At 39.1% G+C, this 26,166-nt stretch overlaps 1 protein-coding gene across 8 annotated transcripts in view; it reads left to right on the top strand.

The window, feature by feature from the left end:
• Positions 1–22,857, top strand: part of UPF3A (UPF3A regulator of nonsense mediated mRNA decay) — a 35,579-nt gene extending 12,722 nt beyond the window's left edge. Inside the window, exons 8-12 of one of the 8 annotated variants that reach the window (XM_023552658.2) lie at positions 6,451–6,496; positions 12,973–13,031; positions 13,320–13,480; positions 18,737–18,811; positions 21,633–22,857. In XM_023552658.2, the coding sequence (XP_023408426.1) occupies positions 6,451–6,496; positions 12,973–13,031; positions 13,320–13,480; positions 18,737–18,811; positions 21,633–21,834 (543 nt within the window). In that variant the 3' untranslated portion in view covers positions 21,835–22,857. Of the gene's footprint in view, positions 1–6,450; positions 6,497–12,972; positions 13,032–13,319; positions 13,481–16,633; positions 17,505–18,736; positions 18,812–21,632 lie in introns of those variants that run through there. The other 7 variants (XM_023552659.2, XM_023552660.2, XM_023552661.2 and 4 more) reach the window with 7 other exon arrangements.
• The last annotated feature ends 3,309 nt before the right edge of the window (positions 22,858–26,166 follow it).

Here is a 26,166-nt window from a genome sequence, read left to right as displayed (position 1 = left end):
ATTTCAAATGGGTGGGAAAGTACAACATTCTTAATTTCCCAGAACAAGGAAAATCTGAGATAGAAAATGGTGAACAGCATCAATGAATAACAATTTATGAAGACTCTTTCTTGAAATGTCTGTCTTTAAAATGTAAGGACATTCCTCCAAAACACAACTGGGTAAAAGGTGTGGGGCAGGAACCAGATAATGTCAGTCTGGCATGTTTGCTTCAAGGATAAAACCTAAATGTACAAAATGAGTAGGTAAACCATTTGTCCCACAAAAAGTCATCCAAAATAGTTTCTTTCATCTTGTTTTCGACAAGAGCCTGGGTACAGATCCACCATATTTTTACGCAGACAACGCATGCCTTCTATGTTTGTTTACCAGCCATGCCCTCCCTCTGCCCCCGCCAAGGCATTTTTGTAAGCACACTATGATAATATTTTTTTTTCACAGCAACATGTAAAAGAAAACTGGCATAGCGGTGCTTACAAAAATACCTCATGGAGGGAGAACATGGCTGGCAAACAAAGGTGGAAGATGCATGTTATTTGTGTAAAAATATGGTATATGTTTCTAAAATCTCATAATCTGGTAATAACATTGATGACATTGAGGAACTCAACAAGACTATGAACTGAAGATTGACTGTCCCACATGGTCAAGGACATGAACCTAATAGGCAGAGCCAGGGTTTTCTTCAGGAAGTAATTCTGAGAACAGTGTTTGTTGTTTGGTCCATGCTTATTTAAATGTGCAGACACAACTCTCCGTAGCAAACATTGCAACAAATATATTTCCTATAACAAACATACGTAGTCTCTAAAATGTCAATTAACAAACAGCCCTTGGAAGATAACTAAAATTACAGGAAAGTTGTTGGTAGTTGTAGAAATTTAACACTATCATCATAACCAGGTACAGAAGAGGTATATATTTAACTGAAAATGTATGGTCACAGATATGTGAATATTTTCTAACCTTCTCATTTACCTTTCTAAATGAGTAGCAGCTTACCTAGTGCCTGGTGCTTTACATTTGCGAAAGCAGTTTTATCGACAACCTTTTTTCTTACAGTTTTTCAGAAAGAACCATTGGAGCTTGCAGCCTACAATGTCAATTATAATTTTAACTAAGGCATAATTACGGTATTTGGAGTTGAATATATAATTAGAATCTACAACAAGCCAAGAAATAACAAATTTATGTCAGTAAAAGTAAATTCAGGATCCTTCATTTAGAAAGAAAAAAAAAAAAAAACCAAAACATATAAACACAAAAAGAGAAAGTCATGTCCAAATCTGGTAAAACAAAATCTTGATGACAGATTGGACCCAAGTGACTTCTTTGGCCCCATGACTTCTGTACTTAGAAGTGGCTGGCATGACTAATGAGCCTAACAAACATAATAAGACCCTTGACGAGATGGATTGGCACAGTGACCGCAGGAGTGGGCTCAAACATAATAACAATTGTGAGGATGGCACAGGACCAGGCAGTGTTTCGTTCTGTTTTAATAGGTCGCTATGTTTCGGAACTGACTTTGACAGCACCTAACAAGAACAATACTTGTGAGATTTAGGTCATCTGACCCCAAGTTTAGCCTCTAATAAGCATCTGTGATCAATTTGGGGACCTCTGACTTTTAAATCATTTGGAGAATTTAAATTTAAAAAAAGAACTGAAAAATAAAATCTGGAGAAATTCCAAAAGAATTTGTTTTACCCCAGACTGTTTGTTAGCCCAAGATGGGAACCATTCCCGAAGTGAACTCTCGGGAGAGGGCTTGAACTGGGCTATAAGATAGATAACGATACTGGTGAGGAGTCAGCTTCCTGGCTCAAGCAGACACATGATACTATGTGGGCAGCTCCTGTTTGGAGGGGAGATGAGAAGGCACAGGGGGACAGGAGCTGGTTGAATGGATATGGGAAATACAGGGTGGAAAGGAGGAGTGTGCTATCCCATTAGGAGGAGAGCAGCTAGGAGTACATAGCAAGTTGCATATAACTTTTTGTACGAGGGACTGGCTTGATTTGTAAACTTGCACTTAAAGCACAATAAATAAAGAATTTGTTTTAATAACCCAAAGACAGGTAGTCAGACAGATGTTCTCATAGCTATTATTAACAATAAAGAGAAATATGACAGAAGAACAATCCAGCTGTTTATTGTTTTTCTTCTGATGACCCTAAAACTAAGCAGTGAGCTTGAGTTGGAGTAGAAAGTCAGGTTACCAAAGTTACAAATAAAATTCCTGCATATGTACATTGTATGCAGTGGATTACATTATCTAAAGAAGGTGTGTAATCTTTTTCATGAAGCTCTTTAAAAATAGACTTGAGTGTGTGTGTGTGTAACAATGTTATAGGTATATAGAGTAAGCATAGAAGTCTGGAAGCGTACACACCAGACCCTTAGTAGCTATTGGCTCTCAGTAGAGTGCTGGCATGACTCCATCAATCTGGACCTTACTTCCACTTTATCTTATATGGTGTTCCCCTGCTTCATTCTCCAGCCACTCTTGCTTTCTTCCTTTTTTCTTTTTTAGTATAGTGTTTTTGGTGAAAGTTTACACAGCAAATTAGGTTCTCATTCAACAATTTCTATAAATATCGTTCACTGACATTGGTTACACTTTTCACAATGTATCAGCATTCTCATTATTTCCATCCTGGTTGTCCTGTTTCTCTTAATCTAGTTTCCCTATCCCCCTTACCTTCTCATGTTTGGCCTAGGGAAAATGTTTCCATTTGGTTTCACTTAGATGATTATTTTGAGGAGCACAGTACTCACAGGTGATATTAATTATATTATGGGCCAGTCTGTCAATTTGGCTGAAAGGTGACCTCAGGGAGTGGTTTGAGTTCCAAATTTAAAGGGTTTTCCAGGGCAGTAATCTCAGGGATTCATCCAGTTTCTACCGGTCCAGTAAATCTGGACTTTTTTTCGTTTTGTTTTTTTAGGAATTTGAGTTTTGTTCTACATTTTTCTCCCATTCTGTCTGAAATCATCTTCCTTCTTAATTAAATACACCAGGTTGGTTTCACCTTGTGGTTTTTGGGTTTGCTTCCCTCCACAGGGAACTTTTTTCTCCAGACCTATGCATGGGTAGTTCCTTCTCAGCATGCTGGTCTCAGTTCACGTGTTAATCTCTTCTGAGAGGCCTTCCCTGGCCCCAAGCTAAAGGATTCCTCCTCTTCCTCTCACACGAGATATCAATATCCTTTTAGTATGTTTTATTATGTGTTCATAATATTTAACCCTACCCAAAATTATCTTGTTCATTTATTTGTGGTTTTTCTTCACTGTGTACACCATCACCTTCACTACCATCCTTCCGCCACAACCACCGCTGCCTCAACTAGGATGTAAAGTGCAACCTGTTTCTTAAACGCAAGGACCTTGTCTGCCTTATTCACAACTATATCCCTAGCATCTAAAACAGGATCTGACACGTAGTAGGCACACAGAATTATTTGCCGAATGAATGAATACGTTTACTATTGCCCTTCCTTATGGTTTGCATACATTACTTTTGTAATTAAAAAAAAAAAAAGATCATCTTGATAGATGCCACAACACGGATGAACCTTAGAAACAGCATGCTGAGTGAAATAAGCCAGTCGCAAAAGGACACAAGCTGTATGATCTCTCATGTAATAAGGAAATATGTAGAAACCGAAGATGATTAGTGGTTACCAGGGGTGGGAGGGAGGGGGAGAGAGTTTTTGCTTAGGGGGCATTGAGTTTATGTTAATGATTGTGGAGTCATTTGGAAAAGGAGAGCGAGAATGGTTGCACAACTTGAAGAATGTAATCAATGTCACTGAATTATATATTTAGAAATTGTTAGGAAAAGAAGACCAACGCTTACCTGAAAGGAAATATTTCAATGCACAGATCCCTAGAGGCAGCAGAATAGAGGACTTGCACAAGCTAACAATGCATGCCTTTGATGAGAAACAACTTTAGTATTTTGTCTTACATTACTTCTGTTTCATCAGTGGTTAAGTGTTCGCCCGCTAACCAAAAGGTTGGCAGTTCGAATCCACCAGCCGCACCTTGGAAATCCTATGGGGCAGTTCTTCTCTGTCCTGTAGGGTTGCTGTGAGTCGGAATCGACTCAATGGCAACGGATTTTGTTGTTTTGTTTTTTCTAATTGAAATATATCTGTATATAGGTTTACTACGCTGCAATTTGAAATATGTTTACTCTTAGGAAAAAAAAAATTTCAGCACTAGACCTTTCTGTTTCTGTTCTCCAATCTGCCTCTACGTGTGATACTTAAATTTCAGAGTAAACTGTATAGAAAACAGGGAAAGGTCTAAATGCAAAGACATACTAAATTAAATGCATCATGACAATAATTCTGTCTCAGGAAAGGGACTAATAAATGCTTTGAAAACTATAAACTGCTTCTAAAAGTCATCAGTGTAAGTCTAAACCTTTGAAAAATTTTTTTTCTTATTAGAAAAGTAATTCTTGTTATTGTAGGAAAACTGGAATCTATAGATAAAAGAAAAGAAAAATCATCCCAGTCCTGCCACCTTGGAATAATCACCATTGACATTGTGTTACAGGACCTTTTAGACATTTTTCTATGTGTGTGTGTGTGTATGTGTGTATTAAAAAAAAAACCCACTGCCGTTGAGTCGATTCCGACTCATAGCGACCCCATAGGACAGAGTAGAACTGCCCCGTAGAGTTTCCAAGGAGCGCCTGGCGGATTCGAACTGCCGACCTTTTGGTTAGCAGCCGTAGCACTTAACCACTACGCCACTGGGGTTTCTGTATGTGTGTATATGAACATAGAAATAGAAATTGGATGGTGATGCACATTCTGGTTTATAGCATTCTTGTATTCATTAATGTGAACACCTTTTCATCACATTAACTATTTTACAAAAATGAACTACAAAGTACTTCATTGACTGAATGCTCCACTGTTTATTTAACCAAAAACCTGTTCCTTGTACCTTTAACTTATGTTTTTTGCAATTCAAGCATTGAACTCAGTATTGGCATATACTTTATTTTTTTTTAAATAATATCTTACTGAGTTTTTGGTGAAAGTTTACACAGCAAATTAGGTTCCCATTTGGCAATTTCCACACAAATTGTTCAGTGACATTAATTACATTTACTACAATGTGCCAACATTCTCTTCAGTTGTGTTCTGTTTGTTCCCTGTCCAGTACTCTAATTTCCCATAAATAGCCACTGTAGATGTATACCACATTTTGCTTATGCGGTCATCCGTTGATGGGCGTTTTGGTTGTTTCTGTTCCTTTGCTATTGTGAATAAAGCAGCAATGAGCATAGGTATGCATATAATTGTTCATGTCATTATTTTTAGGTTTCAAGGATACCTAGGAGTGGGATTGCTGGCTCATAAAAGTGGGATTGCTGGCTCATAGGGTAGTTCTATTTCTAGTTTTCTGCAAAAGTGTCTTAACCATCTTCTATAGTGGTTGTATCATTTTACAGTCCCACCAGCAATGGATAAGAGTTCCAATCTCCCCATATCCTCGCCAATATTTGTTATGTTTTTTTTAAAATCGGTGCCATTTTAGCCAGATCACTTTAGGTAGAATTGACATTTTCACTATATTAAGCTTCCAAACCGTGAGCATGGGATGCCTTTCCGTTTTTGTAGGTCTCTTTTAGCCTCATGTAATAGTGTTTTATAATTCTCACTGTATTAGCCTTTTATGTCCCTGGTTAGGTTAATTCCTAGGTATTTTGTTGATTTAGGGGCCACTGTAAATGTTATTGCTTTCTTGATTTCTTTTTCAGACTACTCTTTGTCCTTAGGTAGAAGAACCTAACTGATTTTTGTGTGTTGATCTTGTACCCTGCAATGTTCCTAAATTCTTCCATTAGTTCCAGCAGTTTTCTTATGGAATCTTTAGAGTCTTCTATGTATAAGATCATGTCATCTGCAAATAGTTTTATCCCGTCCTTTCTGATTTGGATATCTTTTATTTTTCTTTCTTGTCTTATTGCTCTGGCTGGGACTTCCAGCATAATGTCTAAAAAGAGTGGTGATCATGGGTTCCCATTCTCAAAGGGGAGGCTCTCAGCCTTTCTCCATTGAGTATAATGTTGGCTGTTGGTTTTGCATATATGCCCTTAATTATGTTGTGGAATTTCCCTTCTATTCCTATTTTGCTGAGACTTTTTGTCAGGAAAGGTGTTAAATATTATCAGATGCCTTTTCTGCATCAATTGATATGATCATATGGTTCTTTTCCTTTGTTTTGTTTATGTAGTGGATTAATTACATTGATTGATTTTCTAATGTTCAACGTAATCCTGGTGTGAATCCCACTCGATCATGGTGTATGATTTTTTTGACATGTTGCTGAAGTCTATTGGCTAGAATTTTGTTGAAAATGTTTGCACATATGTTGATAAGGAATATTGGTCTGTAATTTTCTATTTTTTTTATGATGTCTTAGCCTGCTTTAGGTATCAAGCTTATACCGGCTTCATGGAAAGAGTTTGGTAAGTGTTCCTTTCACTTCTATGCTTTTGAAGGGATTCTGCAGGATCGCTGTCAACTCTTCTCTAAATGTTTGGTAGAATTCTCCAGCATAGCCATCTGGTCCTGACCTTTTTTTTTGTTAGTAGTTTTTTTTTTTTTTTAAATGACATTTCAGTCTTTTATTTTGTAATGGGTCTGTTTTAATTTTCTACCTCAGTTTGTGTTAGTCTGAGTAGGAAATGTGTTTCTAGGAATTTGTCCATTTGACCTAAGTTTTCAAATTTGTTGGAGTACAGTTTTGCATAGTAATCCATTATGATCTTCTTTATCTCTGTTGGATCAGTTGTAATGTCACCAATTTCATTTCTTAACTTGGTTATTTGCCTCTCCTGGTTTTTTTATTTTGTCATTCTCGCCAGTGGTTTGTCTATGTTACTGATCCTTTCAAAGAACCAACTTCTGGTTGTGTTGATTGTTTCTACTGTTTTTTTTATTTTCTATTTCATATATTTCTGCCTTGATTTTTATTATTTCCTTTTTCTGATAGCTTTTGGCTTCTTTTGCTCTTCCTTTTCTATGTGTTCAAGTTGTATGTTTAAGTTAATGATTTTGGATCTTCTTTTTTAATGAAGGCATTTATTACTATGAATTTCCCTCTGTGTACTACTTTTGCTGTGTCCCAGAGATTTTGATGTGTTGTGTTTTCATTTTTGTTTGATTGCAGGAATTTTTCAGTTTCATGTTTGATTTCTTCTGTGATCAAATAGTTTTTTAGTAGTGTATTACTTAGTTTCCATATGTTCTTTTTTCTTGTTTTTCCTGTTCTTGATTTCTAGCTTCATACCATTATTGACAGAGAAGACACTTTGTATGATTTCAGTCTTTATAAATTTGTTGAGACTTGTTTTGTGTCCTAGCATATGATCTATTCTGGAAAATGATCCATGTGCTCTGAAGAAGAATGTGTTAGGTGCCATCGAGTCAGTTCTGACTCATAGTGACCCTATGCCCAGCAGAACAAAACACTGCCCAGTCCTGCACATTCCTCACAATTATTACTATGCTTGAGCCCATTGTTGCAGCCACTGTGTCATTCCATCTCATTGAGGGTCTTCCTCTTTTTCACTGACCCTCTCCTTTACCAAGCATGATGTCCTTCTCCAGGGACTGATCCCTCCTGATAACGTGTCCAAAATATGTGAGACATAGTCTCACCATCCTTGCTTCTAAGGAGTATTCTGGCTGTAGTTCTTCTAAGACAGATTTGTTCGTTCTTTTGGCAGTCCATAGTATGTTCAGTATTTTTCACCAACACCACAATTCAAATGCATCAATTCTTCGGTCTTCCTTATTCATTGTCCAGCTTTCACATACATATGAGGCAATTGAAAACACCATGGCTTGCGTCAGGTGCGTCTTAGTCCTCAAGGTGACATCTTTGCTTTTCAACATTTTAGAGAGGTCTTTTGCAGCCAGTTTGCCCAAATGCAATGCATCTTTTGATTTCTTGACTGCTACTTCCATGGGTGTTGATTGTGGATCCAAGTAAAATGAAATCCTCGACAACCCCAGCCTTTTCTCTGTTTATCGTGATGTTGCTTATTGGTCCAGTTGTGGGGACTTTTGTATTCTTTATGTTGAGGTGTAATCCATACTGAAGCCTGTGGTCTTTGATCTTTATCAGTAAGTGCTTCAAGTCCTCTTCACTTTCAGCAAGCAAGGTTGTGTCATCTGCATAACACAGGTTGTTAATGAGTCTTCATCCTATCCTGATGCCCCATTCTTCTTCATATAGTCCAGCTTCTTGGATTATTTGCTCAGTGTACAGATTGAATAGGTATGGTGAAAGGATACAACCCTGATAAACACCTTTCCTGACTTTAAACCATGCAACATCCCCTTGTTCTGTTTGAACAACTGCCTCTTGATCCATGTACAGATTCCTCATGAGCACAATTAAGTGTTCTGGAATTCCCATTCTCCGAAATGTTATCCATAATTTGTTATGATCCACACAGTCAAATGCCTTAGCATAGTCAATAAAACACAGGTAAACATCTTTCCGGTATTCTCTGCTTTCAGCCAGGATCCATCTGACATCAGCAATGATATCACTGGTTCCTTTCTAAATTCGGCTTGAGTTTCTGGCAATTCCACGTGGATGTACTGCTGCAGCAGCTTTTGAATAATCTTCAGCAACATTTTGCTTGCATGTAATATTAATGATATTGTTTAAGTAGTTCTGCATTCAGTTGGATCAGCTTTCTTAGGAATAGGCATAAATATGGATCTCTTTCAGTTGGTTGACCAGGTAGCTGTCTTCCAAATTTCTTGGCATAGACAAGTGAGCACTTTCAGCCCTGCATCTGTTTGTTAAAATATCTCAACTGGTATTTCGTAAATTCTCGGAGCCTTGTGTTTTACCAGTGCCTTCAGTGCAGCTTGGAGACTTCTTCCTTCAGTACCATCGGTTCCTGATCATATGTTTCCTCCTGAGATGGTTAAACGTCAACAAATTCTTTTTGGTATAGTGACTCTGTGTATTACTTCCATCTTCTTTTGATGCTTCTTGCATCGTTTAATATTTTCCCCATAAAATCCTTCACTGTTGCAACTCAAGGCTTGAATTTTTTCTTCAGTTCTTTCAGCTTGAGAAGTGCTGAGTGTGTTCTTGCTTTTTGGTTTTCTATCTCCAGGTCTTTACACATATCATCATAATACTTTATTTTGTCTTCTTAAGCATCCCTTGAAATCTTCTGTCCAGCTCTTTTACTTCATCATTTTTTCCTTTTGCTTTAGCTACTCGATGTTCAAGAGCAAGTTTCAGAGTCTCTTCTGACATCCATTTAGGTCTTTTATTTCTCTCCTTTCTCTTTAATGACATCTTGCTTTCTTCATGTATGATGTCCTCAATGCATTCCACAACTCGTCTTGTCTTCCGTCATTAGTGATCAACACATCAAACCTGTCCCTGAGATGGTCTCTAAATTCAGGTGGGGTATGCTCAAGGTCATATTTTGGCTCTCGTGGACTTGTTCTAATTTTCCTCAGTTTCACCTTGTACTGGCATATGAATAATTGATGGTCTGATTCGCAGTCAGCCCTTGGCCTTGTTCTGACCGATGATATTGAGCTTTTCCATTGTCTCTTTCCACAGACGTAGTCAATTTGATTGCTGTGTATTCCATCTAGCAAGTCCATGTATATAGTCACTGTTTATGTTGGCGAAAAAAGGTATTTGCAATGAAGAAGTTGTTGGTCTTGCAAAACTCAATCATGCGATCTCTGGCATTGTTGCTATCACCAAGGCCATATTGTCCAACTACTGATCCTTCTTCTCTGTTTCCATCTTTCACATTCCAATCAGCAGTAATTATAATTATCAACGCATCCTGATTGCATGTTCGATAAATTTCACACTGTCAGTAGAGTACAGTGGGGGCTTGTGTGTTGCTGTGATGCCGGAAGCTATACCACCAGTATTCAAATAACAGCAGTGTCACCCATGGTGGACAGATTTCAGCGGAGCTTCCAGACTAAGACAGACTAGGAAGAAGGCCTTGACGATCTACTTCCGAAAAGAATTAGCCAGTGGAAACTTTATGTATAGCAGTGGATATTGTCTGATATAGTGCCGGAAGAGCAGCCCCTCAGGTTGGAAGGCACTCAAAAAACTACTGGGGAAGAGCTGCCTCCCCAGTCCAGTTGGCCTTAATGAGGTGGATAGAATCAAGCTTTTGGGACCTTCATTTGCTGATGTGGCACAAGTCAAAATGAGAAGAAACGGCTGCAAACATCCATTAATAACCAAAACCTGGAATGTATGAAGCATGAATCTGGAAAAATTGGTAATCATCAAAAATGAAATGGAACCCATAAAGATCAGTATCCTAGGCATTAGTGAGCTGGAAGAGACTGGTGTTGGTCATTTTGAATCGGACAATCATATGGTTTACTATGCTAGGAATGAAAACTTGAAGAGGAATGACATTGCATTCATTGTCAAAAAGCACATTTCAAGATCTATCCTGAAGTACAATGCTGTCAGTGATAGGATAGTATTCATATACCTTTCATATACCTACAAGGAAGACCCGTTAATACGACTATTATTCAAATTTACACGCCAACCACTAAGACCAAAGACGACGAAATTGAAGATTTTTACCAACTTTTGCAGTCTGAAATTGATGCTCAGTTAGGTCTATTTGGCTTATGGTTTTATTTAAGTTCTCAATGTCCTTAGTTACCTTCTTTTTAGATGTTTGGTATATAATTGAAAGTGGGGTGTTGAAGTCCCCTACTATTATTGTGGAGCTGTCTATTTCTCCTTTCATAGTCAGTATTTCTTTCATGTATTTTGGAGCATTGCTGTTAGGTACATATATATCTACAATTGCTACATCTTGCTGAATTGACCCTTTTATTATTATGTAATGTCCTTTATCTCTTGTAACAGATTTTGATTTAAAAGTCTATGGTATCTGATATCAGTATGACCACCCCTGCTCTTTTTCTGCTGGTGGCATGGAATATTTTTCTCCAACCTCTTTTATCTATCCTGCCACACTCTGCCCTTTGCGTGGGGTGTTTAGACCATTTACATTTAAGGTTATTACTAAAAACAAACTGTCTGCCTCACTCATTTTGCGACTTGTTTTGTGTCTTCTTTGTTTTTTATTCTGCTTTATCTGTTTTTGTTTGTATTTGGCTGCTGTCTTGTGATGAGTTTTTTTTGCTTTCTTCCTCCTTCTGAATGTCTTTTCCCTCATTTCTGTTGCTGTGTCTCCATTAACATCGATATACAACCTATATTAGTTAAGTTTACTTTGTACTTATTTCTTACAAACTTGATGTTGTATTGTTTGCAGAATTTAATTACTGATTTTATTCCCTGAAAATATCATATACTTGGTCATTAGGATTGCCTGTGTTGTTGCTTTTTTTTTTGAGATCTCTTATTTTTTGTTTATTTTTTTTCCTGTGTATAGATACAAGTATTTATTTAATGTTATTGCCTTTCCATTTGGAGTACTCCTTTAAGTCATACTTGCAAAGTTGATCTGGTAGTGGCAAATTCCCAGACCTTCAGTTTGTTTGGGAATGTCTTGATTTCCCGTTTTTTGAATTGCAGCTTTGCTGGGTAAAGAATTCTTGGTTAGCAATTGTTTTTGTTCAGTATTTTGTATATGTTGCTCTATTGTCTTCTGGCCTCTAGAGTTTCTGGGGAGAAATCACCAATTCTTATGAAAGACTCTTGGTATGTTATATTGCATTTTTCTCTTGTTGCCTTCAGAATTTTCTCCTCTGGTTTTTAAGAATTTTATTAGGATATAGCTTGAAGTTGATCTTTTTGTGTTTTGGCACTGGGTTAGCTTGAAGTTGATCTTTTTGTGTTTCTTCTAATTGGGGTTCATGTAGATTCCAGTATTTGCAAGCTTGGTTCTCTGTTTGGGTCTGGGAAATTCTCCCTGATTATCTCTTGGAAAATTGTTTCTATGCCTTTGTTGTTGTCATGGTGTGCTGGGATTTCTATAATTCTAACATTAGATTTCTTAACTGAATCCCATATTTTCATTTGGGATTGTTTGCATTTCTTTGTTCTTTTCTCGTCAGACTTCATAAATTCAGTTATTTTGTCTTCTAGTTCATATATTCTATCTTCTGTGTGTTCTACTCTATTGAGTGTTTCTCTTTTTCAAATTCAGTTGCTTTATTTTTCAGTTCATTGTTCTCTTTGGTTTTTTGTTTGTTTTATGTTTGTCAGTTTCCTTGTTGAGTCTCTTGTTTTGTTCCTCCATTTGTTTCCTGATCTACATTAGTTTGCTTTGTGTGTGTGTTTTGCTTTCTTTAAACATATTTAGCAGCATAGTCTGAAAATTTTCAATTCTTTCTGTTAGCCTGGCCTCCATAGGAGAAATTTTCTCTTCTTCATGTTTTGCTTTTGATTGACCCTTTTTCTCTTGTGATTTTGTGTGTTTTACTATATTTTGTTGAACTTGGGCCATTTTGTTATTTTTTTTTTTCTTTAAATTTTGTATGAGCTCAGCTGCTAACAAAAGGTTCAGATCCACCAGCTGCTCCTTGGAATCCCCACAGGGCAGTTCTCCTCTGACCTATAGGGTCACCATGAGTCCGAATCAACTCAAAGGCAATGGGTTCAGTTTCAGTTCATATCTTTCCTTCATGGGTGCACCTGCACAGGCTCTCCCATGGTGCCCTACCATGGGCAGAGAGTGGGCTATTTCCCTCTGTGTTGCCTGTCTGTCCAAAGTATTCCCCTCACCTTGCTGCCCTTACAGTTCCTCCGAGTCCTAGTGCCCATCCATCTCAGGCCTCAGCAAGATTTAACAGCAAATCTCTTGCAGCGCCATGATATCCCTTCCCTCCTTCCCAATTGTGCAGCCCACAAACTGCCATGGCCAATCTCTGCTGCCTTAAAAAATCAGACTACAGCTGCCTCAGATTAGCTCCCTTTCTGTATTCCCTGTTTCAGGTGTTGCCAATCCCCGTCCCAAAATGGCTACAGTGAGCGAATGCTCTAGATGTAGTCAGGTAGGTTCTCCCAGATTCTGTGACATCCCCGCTCCTCCTCCCTGCCCCGCTTCTGGACTCACCTTGACACTCCAACACCTTAGCTGCTGTCCAGAGATCTGAGATCTCAGTCTGCGCATGTTTTTATTCATTGTTCAGTGGGTTAATTCCTGGGAGAGTAAATGGGAACCTTTACTCGCTTTGCCATCTTGCTCTGTCCTCTTGGCATATACTTTTAATTACGTATTAAGCAATTTTTTTTATAGTAAACTCTTAAAATGATATTTTACTAATATTACAATTTCTCAGCTTCTTAAGAAACCAGAAAAGGGAGAGGAGCCAGCCACAGAGAAACCAAAAGAAAGAGGAGAGGAAATTGATATTGGAGATGGAGAATGGGAAAAATTTCCTAGCTGTGCAGTCATAAAATCCAAGCGCTTAGAAAGCTCACTGAAGGAGCTCAAGGAAAAGTGAGTCGTGGTTTTGTTTTTATGACCACATTAAATATTAAAAGGTTGTTATCAAGCCATAGTCAATACCTTCTGTCAGTATAAGCACTTATATTTTACATAATTCTTGGAATTCAGGAATTTAACTAGGATGTGCTTATACATGTTTGTTTTTTATTCTCATCAGTCATGCCAGGAACTTAATGAGCTCATTCAGTTTTCAGTCTCAAGTGTGTCTTCAAATCAGGGAACTTTTCTTCCATTGTTTCCTTAACTATTGCCTCTCTTTGCCTCTTCCTTTTTCTCCTGTATCTTTCTTTTAGGACTCTTGTTATTGCACATTCGGTACGCAAGATCTGTCTCCCTGCCCCTCCAGTTTCCTTCATGGATTTTAGTCACTTTGTAATTTTGTTTTGAGATATCTTGTCCATTTGATTATCCAAACTGCCAGATTTGGATCTCACCAATGACCAAATCTTCCTTCAGTTTATCTACAGAATTTTAAATTTGAGACCCAGTCTTTGAGGACTAGAAAGTTTTTTTTTTAATTGTCTGAAAATATACACATCAAAACATTCGCCAGCTTAACAGCTTCCACATTTACAATCCAGTGACATTGATTACATTTTTCATGTTGTGCTACCATTATCACTGTCCTTTTAGAAAGTTTTTTTGATGCAGAAATGGAATCATTTTAAGTGCTGTCATTCTTTTCTTTAAGTTATCATCTGTCTCCAGATGTTATTTGACCAGCAGCAGTTAATCCTGGATATTTGGCTTGTTTTGCCTTTTCTCCCTGCTGAATGCACATAGGTGCATTTTTTTGTTCCCTTGCCTGCTCATGATGTCCAGCCCCTGTGGAGGTAGCTTGAGCAAGGCTTATCTGTGAATGGGAGAGACGTACAGTCTCTGCTCTGTGGGCTAGGAAAGGACCAGCCAGCTGCTGGTCAGGAGGTGACCACTCTCTACTCCCTAATCCTCAAGGTTTGGCCACCTCCCCCACAGTCTTGCTGGGCCACACACAGGCTGGAGTTACCTTCCTCGGGTGTTTGCAGAATTCTGCAAGTTGTGGACTCTCCAAGACCCTCAGTCTTGTCTTCCTTACCCCAGGGCTCCTGCCTACTTGCTGTATGTAGCTCCCACTAAGCCCCCAGCCTCTAGGCTGCTCTTTTCAGAGTTGATGGCTGGAAGGTCATGTGGTTAGGTGGCAAGGTCATGTGATTAGGCTACTGTTTTCCTGGAACCACAGTTATCTGAATTTTTTTTTTCTTTTTAATTGTACTTTAGATGAAGGTTTACAGAGCAAATTAGTTTTTCATTAAACAATTAATACACTTATTGTTTTATGACATTGGTTCCCAACCCCACAACACGTCCACACTTTCCCCTTGGGTTCCCTGTTACCAGCTTTCCCGCCCCTACTGCCTTCTTGTCCTTGCCCTTGGGTTGGTGTGCCCATTTGGTCTCGTTTTGTTTTATAGGCCTGTCTGATCTTTGGCTGAAGGGTGAGCCTCAGGAGTGACATCAGTACTGAGTTAAAAGGGTGTCCAGGGACCATACTTTAGGGATTTTTCAGTCTCTGGCAGACCGTAAGTCTGATCTGTTTTTAGAATTAGAATTAGAGTTAGAATTTCGCCCTACATTTTTCTCCAGCTCTGTCCAGGACCCTCTATTATGATCCCTGTCAGAGCAGTCAGCGGTGGCAGCCAGGCACCATCTAGTTGTGCTGGACTCAGTCTGGTGAATGCTATGGTAGTTGTGGACCATTATTTCTTTGGACTAATCTTTCCCTTATGTCTTTGGTTTTCTTCATTCTTTCTTGCTCCAAATGGGGTGGGACCAGGAGAGTATCTTAGGTTGGCACTGACAGGCTTTTAAGAACCCAGATGAATGATTTCTTACTGTCTTTTTAACACAGTTTCATTAAAGTTTTATTTTTCCTCTTTGTTTTTTGAGGTATTGTTTTATTAGGTTCTTTATAAAATTAATGTACATGCTTACCGGGTCCATTATCTTTTAGCAGTGTAGGGTCACTGTGAGTCGAAATCAGCTGGAAGGCAACGGGTTTGGTTTTTGTGGCTTTAGCACTATAGTTTATGGTATGGATGGCTGTATTATTTATGATTGTAAGTATGCCTATTCTTATGTTTCTGGCTGAATTCATACTTTGCTTATAGATCCCTTATTGTCCCCCGCCCAGTGTTACCACTACTTCCTGATAGATGGATGAGCCACTGATGGTGATGGTGGTGTTTTTAGGTGCCATTGAGTCGATTCTGACTCATAGCCACCCTATGCGACAGAATAGATAGAACTGCCCCACAGGGACTCCAAGGAGCAGATGGTGGATTTGAACTGCTGACCTTTTGGTTGGCAGCTGAGCTGTTAGTCACTGTGCCACCAGGACTTCACAGATGGTGTCTAAGGTCTTTTTTTCCTGTGGTTTGTGCAGGGAAAAGACTTTAAGAACCAAATGAGCTAAGCAGTAACTTATTTATTTACTATTCACTTAATATTTTGATACATATGTAAATTTAATTAATCTGGCATTATTAAATTTCGTTAATTTTAACTCTGCTTGGAGCAGAAACTAAGTTGTCAGTACTAGCTTTGACTATGCTGGATATTCATGTCAGCTCTACCACTTCCTAGATGGATGCTCTTAGGAAATTTCCTTGACCTGTTTTAGCCTCATTTACTTTATCTGTAAAAATGGAGGGATTAGGATGCTAACCAAAAGGTCAGCAGTTCAAATCCACCAGCCGCTCCTTGGAAACCCTATGGGGCAGTTCTACTCTGTCCTGTAGGGTCACTGTGAGTTGGAGTTAACTCAACAGGCAATGGGTTTGGTCCTTTATTTACTGTGGATGGTTACTGAGATTTAGAAATATACATGCACATACATATATATCTCTATCTTAGTATAATGCCTATTATTTATCTGTTACTCAAGGGTTATGGTAAATACTATTATTATTATTTCTATTTATTCATCTTTTCATGGATTTTTCATTGAATGCCTGCTGTGTACCCATTACTGTGCAAATTCTGGCAATACACTGATAAGCAGACTTACATACTCCCTGTATTTGTGGAATTTACAGTCTAGAAAGGAAGGCAAGTAATCAACCAGCAATTTACATAGGTATACTAATAACTTATATTGAATCACAGGTCACAAAATGACAGTGATAAGGAGCAAAGGGATATGGAGAGAAGATTTCAAGAAAAAGAACTTGAAACACAAAGATATCACTTGGATGATGGCAGAAAGCATAGAGCTAACTATGAATTTGATAAGTATCTGAAAAGGAATGAAGATGAGCTGAAATGGGGGAAAGGATTCACCCAAAACAGAGGGAAGAAAGGGAAGCAGAACTGCAGCTCCACTATGGAGGCCATAGAGAGACAAGGCAAAGAGGAGAAGTGTGATGATGACATGACATCCAAAAAGGAGCTCATGAAAAATAAGGTCCTCTTACTCATTTAGGATAATCTTTCCTTCATTAAACTATGATTTGAGGTCAGAGGTCTTCCTTCTACAGTCATACAACTGCTTTTCCCAAAAAAGTAATTCCTTTATTGAAAAAAAAAAAGTAGATATCTTTGGGTAGAACACCCTGATGATGTGAGGTTTTGTTCTCTCCTGAAACTTGCTTAGACCGTTATTTTAGGGAGCATAATGTCTTGAGGGATTCAGAATTTACTTGAGCAAGTTTTTTTTTTTTAATTGTACTTTGAGTGAAAGTTTACAAATCAAGTCAATCTCTCATACAAAAACTTATACACACCTTGACATGTACTCCTAGCTGCTCACCCCCTAATGTGACAGCACTGTACCCTTGTGTTTGTTCAGCCAGCTCCTATCCCCCCTTGCTTTCTCATCTCGCCTCCAGACAGGAGCTGCCCCCATAGTCTCATGTGTCTACTTGAGCCAAGAGGCTGACTCCCCACCAGTATCGTTTTTCTGTCTTATAGTCCAGTGCAATCTCTGTCTGAATTGTTGGCTTCAGGAATGGCTTCAGTCTTGGGCTAACAGAGGGTCCAGAGACCATGACCTCTGGGGTCCCTCTAGTCTCAGACCATTAATTCTGGTCTTTTTACTAGAATTTGAGGTCTGCATCCTACAGTTCTCCTGCTCCATCAGGGATTGTCTGTTGTGTCCCTATCAGAGGAGAAATCAGTGGTAGCTGAGCACCGTCTAGTTCTTCTGGTCTCAGGCTGATGTAGTCTTTGGTTTACGTGGACCTTTCTGTCTCATGGGTTCATATTTACCTTGCATCTTTGGTGTTCTTCATTCTCCTTTGCTCCAGGTGGGTTGAGACCAGTTGATGCATCTTAGATGGCCACTTGCTAACACTTAAGATCCCAGACACCACTCACCAAAGTGGGATGTAGAACGTTTTCTTAATACGTTTCATTATTCCAGTTGACCTAGGTGTCCCCTGAAACCATGGTCCTCAGACACCCATCCCTTGAACAAGTGTTTTTGTTTATCTGTTGGATACCAGGTCTTAAAAGTCAGATCTTAACATGAAGCCAGCTGTCATCTTTTCTCAGAAAATCTAAATTATTTTTCACTGGAGGGGAAAAAAAAAAAAAAGATAACACTAGCACATTCATACCATTTGTTTAAAATTAAGTAATGGCAAGATTATAAAATTTACCCCTAAGACAGTAAAGAATATTTTAATGACATTTCAGGGAGATTTATTTTGTATTTTTTGTGGTAAAAATATATTTAAGAAAACATTTACCAATTCAACTGTTTTTACATGTATGATTCAATGACGTTGATTATGTTCGTCATATTGTGCAACCATCACCACTGTCCTTTTCCAGATCATTCCACCACCATGAGCAGAGACTCAGTGCCCCCTATGACCCCCTCTTTTACATTCTTACCAACATTCTGATTATTAATGAATAATCAAATGACTCATAAAAATCCATACAATCGATCTGCACAGACATCAAGGTTACTCACTTCACCCAGACGGTTTCCTCTGTAGTAGACCAGGGTGCACTGCAGGACCTGCCCCGAGCACTGTAGAGAGCATGTGACAAATTCAGTCTACACCGTGAAAAGCTCCTAGAACTTGGATCCCAGATGAATGTCAAGAATACAAGCAAGAATATTTGTCTGACTCTCATTTACACCTGGAAGTGGAAGCCAGGATGGCTCCAAAGCAAAATTCAAAGCTCTTCCTAACGTATACTTTTAGCCCAGGAAGCGTATTCACAAGATTGAGCTTCGTCTTTTATTTTCTTTCCTAGGAGACCTGGGAAGGGAGGAGGAAAAAAGGATATGAAATATACCCAAATCGGTCCCCAAAGACTTGAGTTGATTAGGTAATAGAATGACTACGTGATTATGACAACATAATTCCTAAAGTCAAAACCAATTGAAATATATTACAGATATGTTTCACAACAAGGATTTCCCAAATTGTTTTCTTACTGGCTAAAACAATATACTATAGTAATACTCAAAACAGTCATCTTAAGTTCCCCTTATCTCTTCTCTCCCTGTCTTCCCCTTCACATCTTGCTCTCACTTTAGAAATTAAATAATTCTTATAAAATGTTAGCCATTCCCAATCGACAGGTTTCTTTCAGAAGTTTGAAGTGAATTTTTATTGAGATCACATTTCCCCAGAGAAACATTATAAATGGTATTCAAGCTAACAAACCAGTTCCCATTTATCTCCCTTTCTAGGGCCAGATGCTCCACCAGGTGCTTCATTTGTCCCACCCAGCCAGGCCTCCAGGTGGAGGTGCCTGTCAGCCGGTTCCCAGAGCTAAGGGACTTGAGGGTCAGAGAGGTCCCTAGGGCCTGTCCCCAAGGCTCCAGTTCATAGCCACCTGCCTCCTGGCCCTCCTCTCAACCACCGGCTGTCTTTAATGTTCTCCATCTCCATAGTTGCTTCAAGAATCTTATATAAATGGAATCATACAGTATGTGGGCTTTTGAGATTGGCTTTTTTCACTCAGCCTAATTCCTATCCATCCAAGTTCTTGCGTGTATCAATGTTGATTTTTCAGATGTTACCAGTAAAGGCAAGTCAGAAGTCCAGAGGAGCACATTCTTGACTAATCACATCTATATTAAACCAGAGATTTCTGAAGTTACCTTAACTCAGAGGACATAAAGTACAGCCACATGTCTTTTTGGATGGGGAGTTTGCTCATATGAATGCTTGTTCTTCAACTGCCTTTTTAGTATAAGTAGTTATTTCAGCAGTAGTGAATGACTTGTGCATTTGCACAACTTCAAGTGTGAAAACTCAAAGTGACTTGTTCCAATTGAGTCTAAGAATGCAATAGTGGTAACGAGAAAGCAGTGTGCGTAACAGCCTTAGGAGGTCCGAATAGTGAGTGCAGGATGGATTGGAATGTACTGAGTAGTGATTATTATAATGTACTTTGCAGATCAGATTTTGAACTCCATCAGTACACATTAGTGTGAAAGGCAGAACAATGCATGTTGGCCCCAGCTAATAGAGCAGCTGTTGGAGAGTCCTCTTTGCAGCTTCTGAAACCTGTTTATCTGCCTACACAGGGGGACTCAGATCCACCAGCGACCACCGAGCCCTCTCCCACTCTTCTCATTGGCTGGGCTTATATTTAAGAAACAGAACATTAAGTTAAGCCCCCTCTTTCCTTGCCCCACTCTCAGACAAAAGCATTACTAGCCATACCTGGTGACCTGCTGGGGGCCTGCACACATAGTACAGAAGTAGATGCAGGTGAGCTGGGGTGATTACCAGAGAAAGACAGCAAGTGCAAGCTGCTCATCTGAACTACTTGTATCAGGGCAGCAACCTATATTCAGGCTACAAATGGTGGCCATTGAAAGGCTATTGCTTGGACTTCTCTGCCTACGCGCAGGCAGGGAAAGAAAAGTACCTTTAAGAGGGCAGTTCCTTAGTGGAGCCCTGATGGCGCGATGGTTAAGAGCTTGGCTGCTAACCAAAAGGTCGGAAGTTTGAGTTCACCAGCTGCTCCTTGGAAACCCCGTGGGGCAGTTGTACTCTGTCCTGTGGGGTAATTCTACCCTGTCCCGTAGGGTAGCTGTGAGTTGGAATCAACTTCATGGCAACCCATTTGGGGTTTTTTGCTTCCTTATTGGGCTATAAACTTGCAGTGAACTGATACTTGTGGTGGGGGGAGGAATTTGTCTTCCTCTCTTACCACTTAGTCAGTGCTGGTGCCCACAGTAAAGCTGGCTGGCTTCTACAAGGGAAGCATTTGTCCTTATTGTTACTATTGATCTTAACCTTCAGAATGACTCTGTGTTTCCTTGGCTGTCATGGTCCTTTTGCCCTAAAGCAATTGCCTCTCACTGGTCTTCAGCCAGAGCCCTGGTGGCACAGTGGTTAAGCGTTCGGCTGCTAACCAAAAGGCTGGCAGTTCGAATCCACCAGCTGCTCCTTGGAAACCCTATGGGGCAGTTCTGCTCTGTCCTGTAGGGTTGCTATGAGTCAGAATCGACTTGACGGCAGCAGGTTTTCTTTGGTTGGCACTTCAGTCATCGTTTTTGTTCCCCACTTCCAAGAGTTTGTTAAGATGATGGGGTTAGTATTTTCTATAAAGGGAACAGTTCACAATTCTGCACTATTAGATGGTAGACAGAAATAGTCCACATGGAAACTGTCTGTTACTAATGTGATACTTTTAGTTCATAGATCTGAAGAGCCATCTCTCTGCAGGCCCATGCCTAACTCTGTTGCAGGCCTCATGTTCACTATGTGTGGTGACTTGATGTTGTGAGATATGCATGAGAATTTGAGTTTTAATCTCTCAAACTGGGAGGGAATATTCTAACTAGTTATCGAATGCCATGGTTGTGATATTTCCACGGAGTAGTCTTGGCATAAGCAATAACATTTTCCCAGATATCAACTTTTACTTTATTTCAAGTTATTTTAAATACTAACTGCCTTCTTTTTCATGGATTTTTTTCCCCCTAGAAATGACCGATTTCTGAGATAGTCCTGAGAAAAGGGCAGATTTTTAGCTGCAAAATTGGTTTCATTACACAATTAGTGTCAACAGTCCCCAGAAACATAAAATGATGATGATACCAAACCCACAAATTGACCGCTCTTGAATTACCTGCTTAGGGGATTATTTCCCCTGGAAGACTAACCCTGCCCTTCTCTCCTGGCAGGACCGGCCAGCCATGCAGTTATACCAGCCAGGCGCTCGCACCCGAGCCCGTTTGGGCTCTACAAGTAACGCCTGTGAGTGTGGTGGGAGACCCGCCGAGGAGAGCGGTGATGGGAGGAAGCGTGAGGCAGAAGCCTCAACCGGAACTGTGTCTAAGAAGAGCGAAGAGGTGGAGCAAACCCGTGTGTAAGCCAAGCTTGTGAGGGGTGTTCACTTCCTGTTCAGTTTTCCAGAGATTAGAAGGGGATTTCCTGACGTATATCAGTCACCCTAGGATATAACCTAGGGTGCAAGGTAAATGTATCCCTTACAAGGAGACTAGAAATAGACAAAGGTGGCTTACAAACATCTAGAAACCATCCTTAAGAAAGAAGTGTTTTGTTTTTTTTAATTGAGAAGAATTGTTCCTGGTTTCCCGTTTCCAGAATAAACTCGTGTTTACTGTTTAGCCAAAATAGAGAAAATGATCTCTTTTGAAAAGTATGACCAAAACAGGGAAGAAAATTAGTATTGTGTGAATGTGAATTCAGAAGCCCTGTATACATTGTAGGAATAATTTGCATGTTGTGTTTTACACATTTGTAGGCGTATCATCTGTAGGAATTGTATCTCATTGTACTTCTTGTTAGTTTTCTATAAGCCATAGTGTCAGTGAGGTGAGCAATTCTCATTTCATTTTATTCTTTGTAATCACCCACTTCTGCACCTTCTGTTATAAGCATCCCCAAGTTTTGTTATTTTTTAGAATAGTCCCTCTAATACAGTCCATAATACTCTGTAACATCCAACAACTTTAAATTCTTATTAACGGTTTGGCCATTGACATGAAGAACTGTGTAATGGTCTTTTGATGTGCTCATGGTTTATACCCATTATGCTTCTAGGATTTGCTGAAGATAACATAAATGTCATTATTTGGGGGCGGGGATAACATAGATACAGCATCTAGAAGCTCTCTTTTTACAGTCTGAAGCAGCTTTCTTTTTAAACAATTTAGTGTATCCTTCTGAAACTATGCAATCTACAGTATTTTTTTCCTTTTAGTGAAATGTTTAAATGTTATTGTATTTTTGGCAGTGTGCTTTGAGCCTTTTATTAAATAAAAGTTTCTGTTGCTATGGATTTTAAGTCGTTATGGTCATTTTCCTACATAGAACTTTACGTAGTAAAAGATTGCTTTTTAAAATATGGCTTTAATTCTCTGAATATTTTGCTGATTATATCCATTCCTTGTTACTGATAAATTATAAAATGTTTATATTTATCAAAAAACTAAGTATTAGTCATTTATCATTTTTTTTTTAAATCTATGATTATCAGACATACAGTCAATTCTGTGGCCCCAGAGAGGTGCAGGGCTGTGCTGTTGAATTTGGAGGGGAGGAAGAGGGAAGAACTTGCCGTGGATTGAGCAAAGTTCATGTACCCCAGCTGAGCCAACCCTGGCTTCAAAGGATACTCAGCCAACCCTCTTCTGTAAAGGGCCAATAGCAAATAATGTAGCCTTTGCAGACCATATGATCTCCTTCACAACTACTAAACTCTGCTGTGGGGCACAAAGGCAGTTTTAGACAATACATGAACAAATGGCCATAGCTGGGTTCCAAGAAAGCTTTATTTACAAAAACAGGCAGTGGTCCATCTTTGGCCCTCGGGCTGTAGTTTACTGACCCCTGCTTAGTGTATAGAGTGGATCTCCTGAATAGTGAGCTTGCTGTGAACCTATGTCACCGCACAGTTTGGCTTTGATCTAGAGACTTCCAGACCCAAGAGTCAGGGAAGTAATAAATACATGCTTCTAAGATCTGCCATCTTTTGGTTCTGTTAGTTTGTTAGCTGGTTTGTATTTGGTGCCTCATGTTCCCTGGAGTCCTGTTTTACTTATTTTCAAAAATATTGGTTTAAAACTGTGGTTCTTAAACTTTTTGGTCCCAGGATCCCTTCACATCCTTAAAAATTATTGAGAACCCACAAAGCTCAAAAATTATTGAGTTTTTGCTTGTATATTTTGCTTGTATATACTTTTTGATATTTACTGTATTCAAAATAAAAGCAGAAACATTTAAAACAAGAGTACAGAAATAAATGTTCCATTTAGCCATCAGGGTGATAACATCATCACACATGTAGCCTCTGGAAAACACCACTGTTGACTCAGGAGAGAAAGAGTGAAAAATACAAATAATGTCTTAGTATAAATCTAGTTTTGACCTCACAGCTGACCTTAAAAGGACCCCAGGCCCTCTCCCCATGTATTCCCAGAACACAAATTGAGAACCACTGGCTTAAAACAATAATTAAAAAAAAAAAAAAAAACTGTTGCCAGGGAGTTGATTCCAACTCAAGACAACCCCATGTGTGTCAGAGCAGAACTGTGCTCCATAGGGTTTGCAATGACTGATTTTTTGGGAGTGGATCGCCAGGTCTCTTTCCTGAGGCACCTCTGAGTGGACTTGAACTTCCTTTCTGTTACCAGGCAAACCTGTTAACCATTTGCATCTCCCAGGGATTCCAAAACAATAATACATTTTAATAATGGTTTCTTTTGTAAAACATCAGCACCAAAAAATATAGTACTACAAAATGACGGCAATAAACTCGTATCTATCCATAATTACACTGAATGTAAATGGCCTAAATGTACCCATAAAGAGACACAGAGTGACAGAATGGATGAAAAAACAGGATCCATCAATATGCTGTCTACAAGAGACACACCTTGGAAACAAAGATGTAAATTTATTAAAAATCAAAGGATGGAAAAAAATATATCAAGCAGACAACTACCAAAAAACACCAAGAGTGGCAATACTAATCTCAGATAAAATAGACTTTAAAACAAAATCCACCATAAAAGACAAAGAACGGCACTATATAATGATTAAAGGGCTGATCCTTCATGAAGACAAACCCATACAATGACAGGGCTTCAAAATACATAAAACAAACTCTAACAGCACTGAAGAGAGACACTGACAGTTCCACAATAATAGTAGGAGACTTAACACGCCACTTTCGGTAAAGGACAGAACATCTAGAAAGAAACTCAGCAAAGATATAGAAGAGCTAAAGAGCACAATCAGCCAACTTGACCTCATAGACATATATAGAACATTCCACCCAACACCTGCAAAGTACACATTCTTTTCCAACGCACGTGGAACGTTCTCCAGAATAGACCACGTCTTAGACCACAGAGCAACCCTCAACAAAATCCAAAACATTGAGATAACACAAAGTGTCTTCTCTGACCACAACACCATCAAGGTAGAACTTAACAGGAAGAGCCATGAAAAAAAAATCAGTTACATGGAAATTGAATAAACACCCTGCTTAAAAGCCACTGGGTAATAGAAGAAATCAGAGATGGAATAAAAAAGTTCCTAGAATCAAATGAGAATGAAAACACATCATACCAAAACCTTTGGGACACAGCAAAGGCACTGCTCAGAGGTCAATTGATAGCAATGGATGCACACATCAAAAAAGAAAGGGACAAAATCAAAACATTAGCTACAGAAATCAAACAGAACAGCAAAAAAGCCCACAGTCACCAGAAGAAAGGAAATAATAAAGATCAGAGCAGAAATAAATGGACTAGAGAATAGAAAAATGATGGAAAGAATCAACAAAACCAAGTTGGTTCTTTGAAAGCATAAACAAAAAAAAACACACCACTGGCCAAACTGACAAAAACAGGTAAGGATGGAAATAACCCAAATAAGAAATGAAATGGATATTACAACAGAAATGAAATAAAAAGGATCATAACAGAGTATTATGAAAAACTGTAACAAATTTGAAAACTTAGAGGAAATGGACAAATTTCAAAATCCTACTTACCCAAACTAACACAAAATAATGCTGAAAATCTGAACAGACCTATAACAAGAGAAGAGATTGAGAATGTAATAAAAAAAATTTCCGACAAAAAAAAGCCCTGGCCCAGATGGCATCACTGGAGAATTCTACCAAACATTCAGAGAAGAGCTTACACCAATACTACTAAAACTATTTCAGAACATAGAAAAGGAAGTGATACTTCCAAAGTCATTCTATGAAGCCAGCATAACCCTGATACCAAAACCAAGACACCACAAAAAAAAAAAATTACAGACCAGTATCTCTCATGAATATGGATGTAAAAATTCTCAACAAAATTCCAGCCAGTAGAATTCAGCATCATATCTGTGACGGTTAAGATTGTGTGTCAACTTGGCTGAGCCGTGATTCTCAGTGTTTTGGCAGTTGTATGATGGGATCACTTTCCTGTTGAAATCTGATATGTGATCACCTCCATGATGGAATCTGCTAAGTGGCACTGCCGGGGGTGGGGCCTGTGGCAGCTCACCGCCCCCTCAACCTTCATCTGTCCACCTTCTGCTGTCTACTTCCTTTTCCTGCTCGCCTTGCAAAGGTTGTTGGCTTGTTCTGGATCCAGCAGCTATCATTTGTCTGACCGCTGGTTCTTGGGACTTGAGCTAGCAGCTTACCTGTCCATCTTGGGGTTCACCAGCCCCTGCAGCTGACTGAAG

This window comes from Loxodonta africana, chromosome 15 (assembly GCF_030014295.1).
Source record: "Loxodonta africana isolate mLoxAfr1 chromosome 15, mLoxAfr1.hap2, whole genome shotgun sequence".
In the NCBI taxonomy this organism is placed as follows: domain Eukaryota; kingdom Metazoa; phylum Chordata; class Mammalia; order Proboscidea; family Elephantidae; genus Loxodonta; species Loxodonta africana.
The sequence above is the reverse complement of the archived record's forward strand: the minus strand, read 5'-3'. Positions and strand labels throughout refer to the sequence as shown.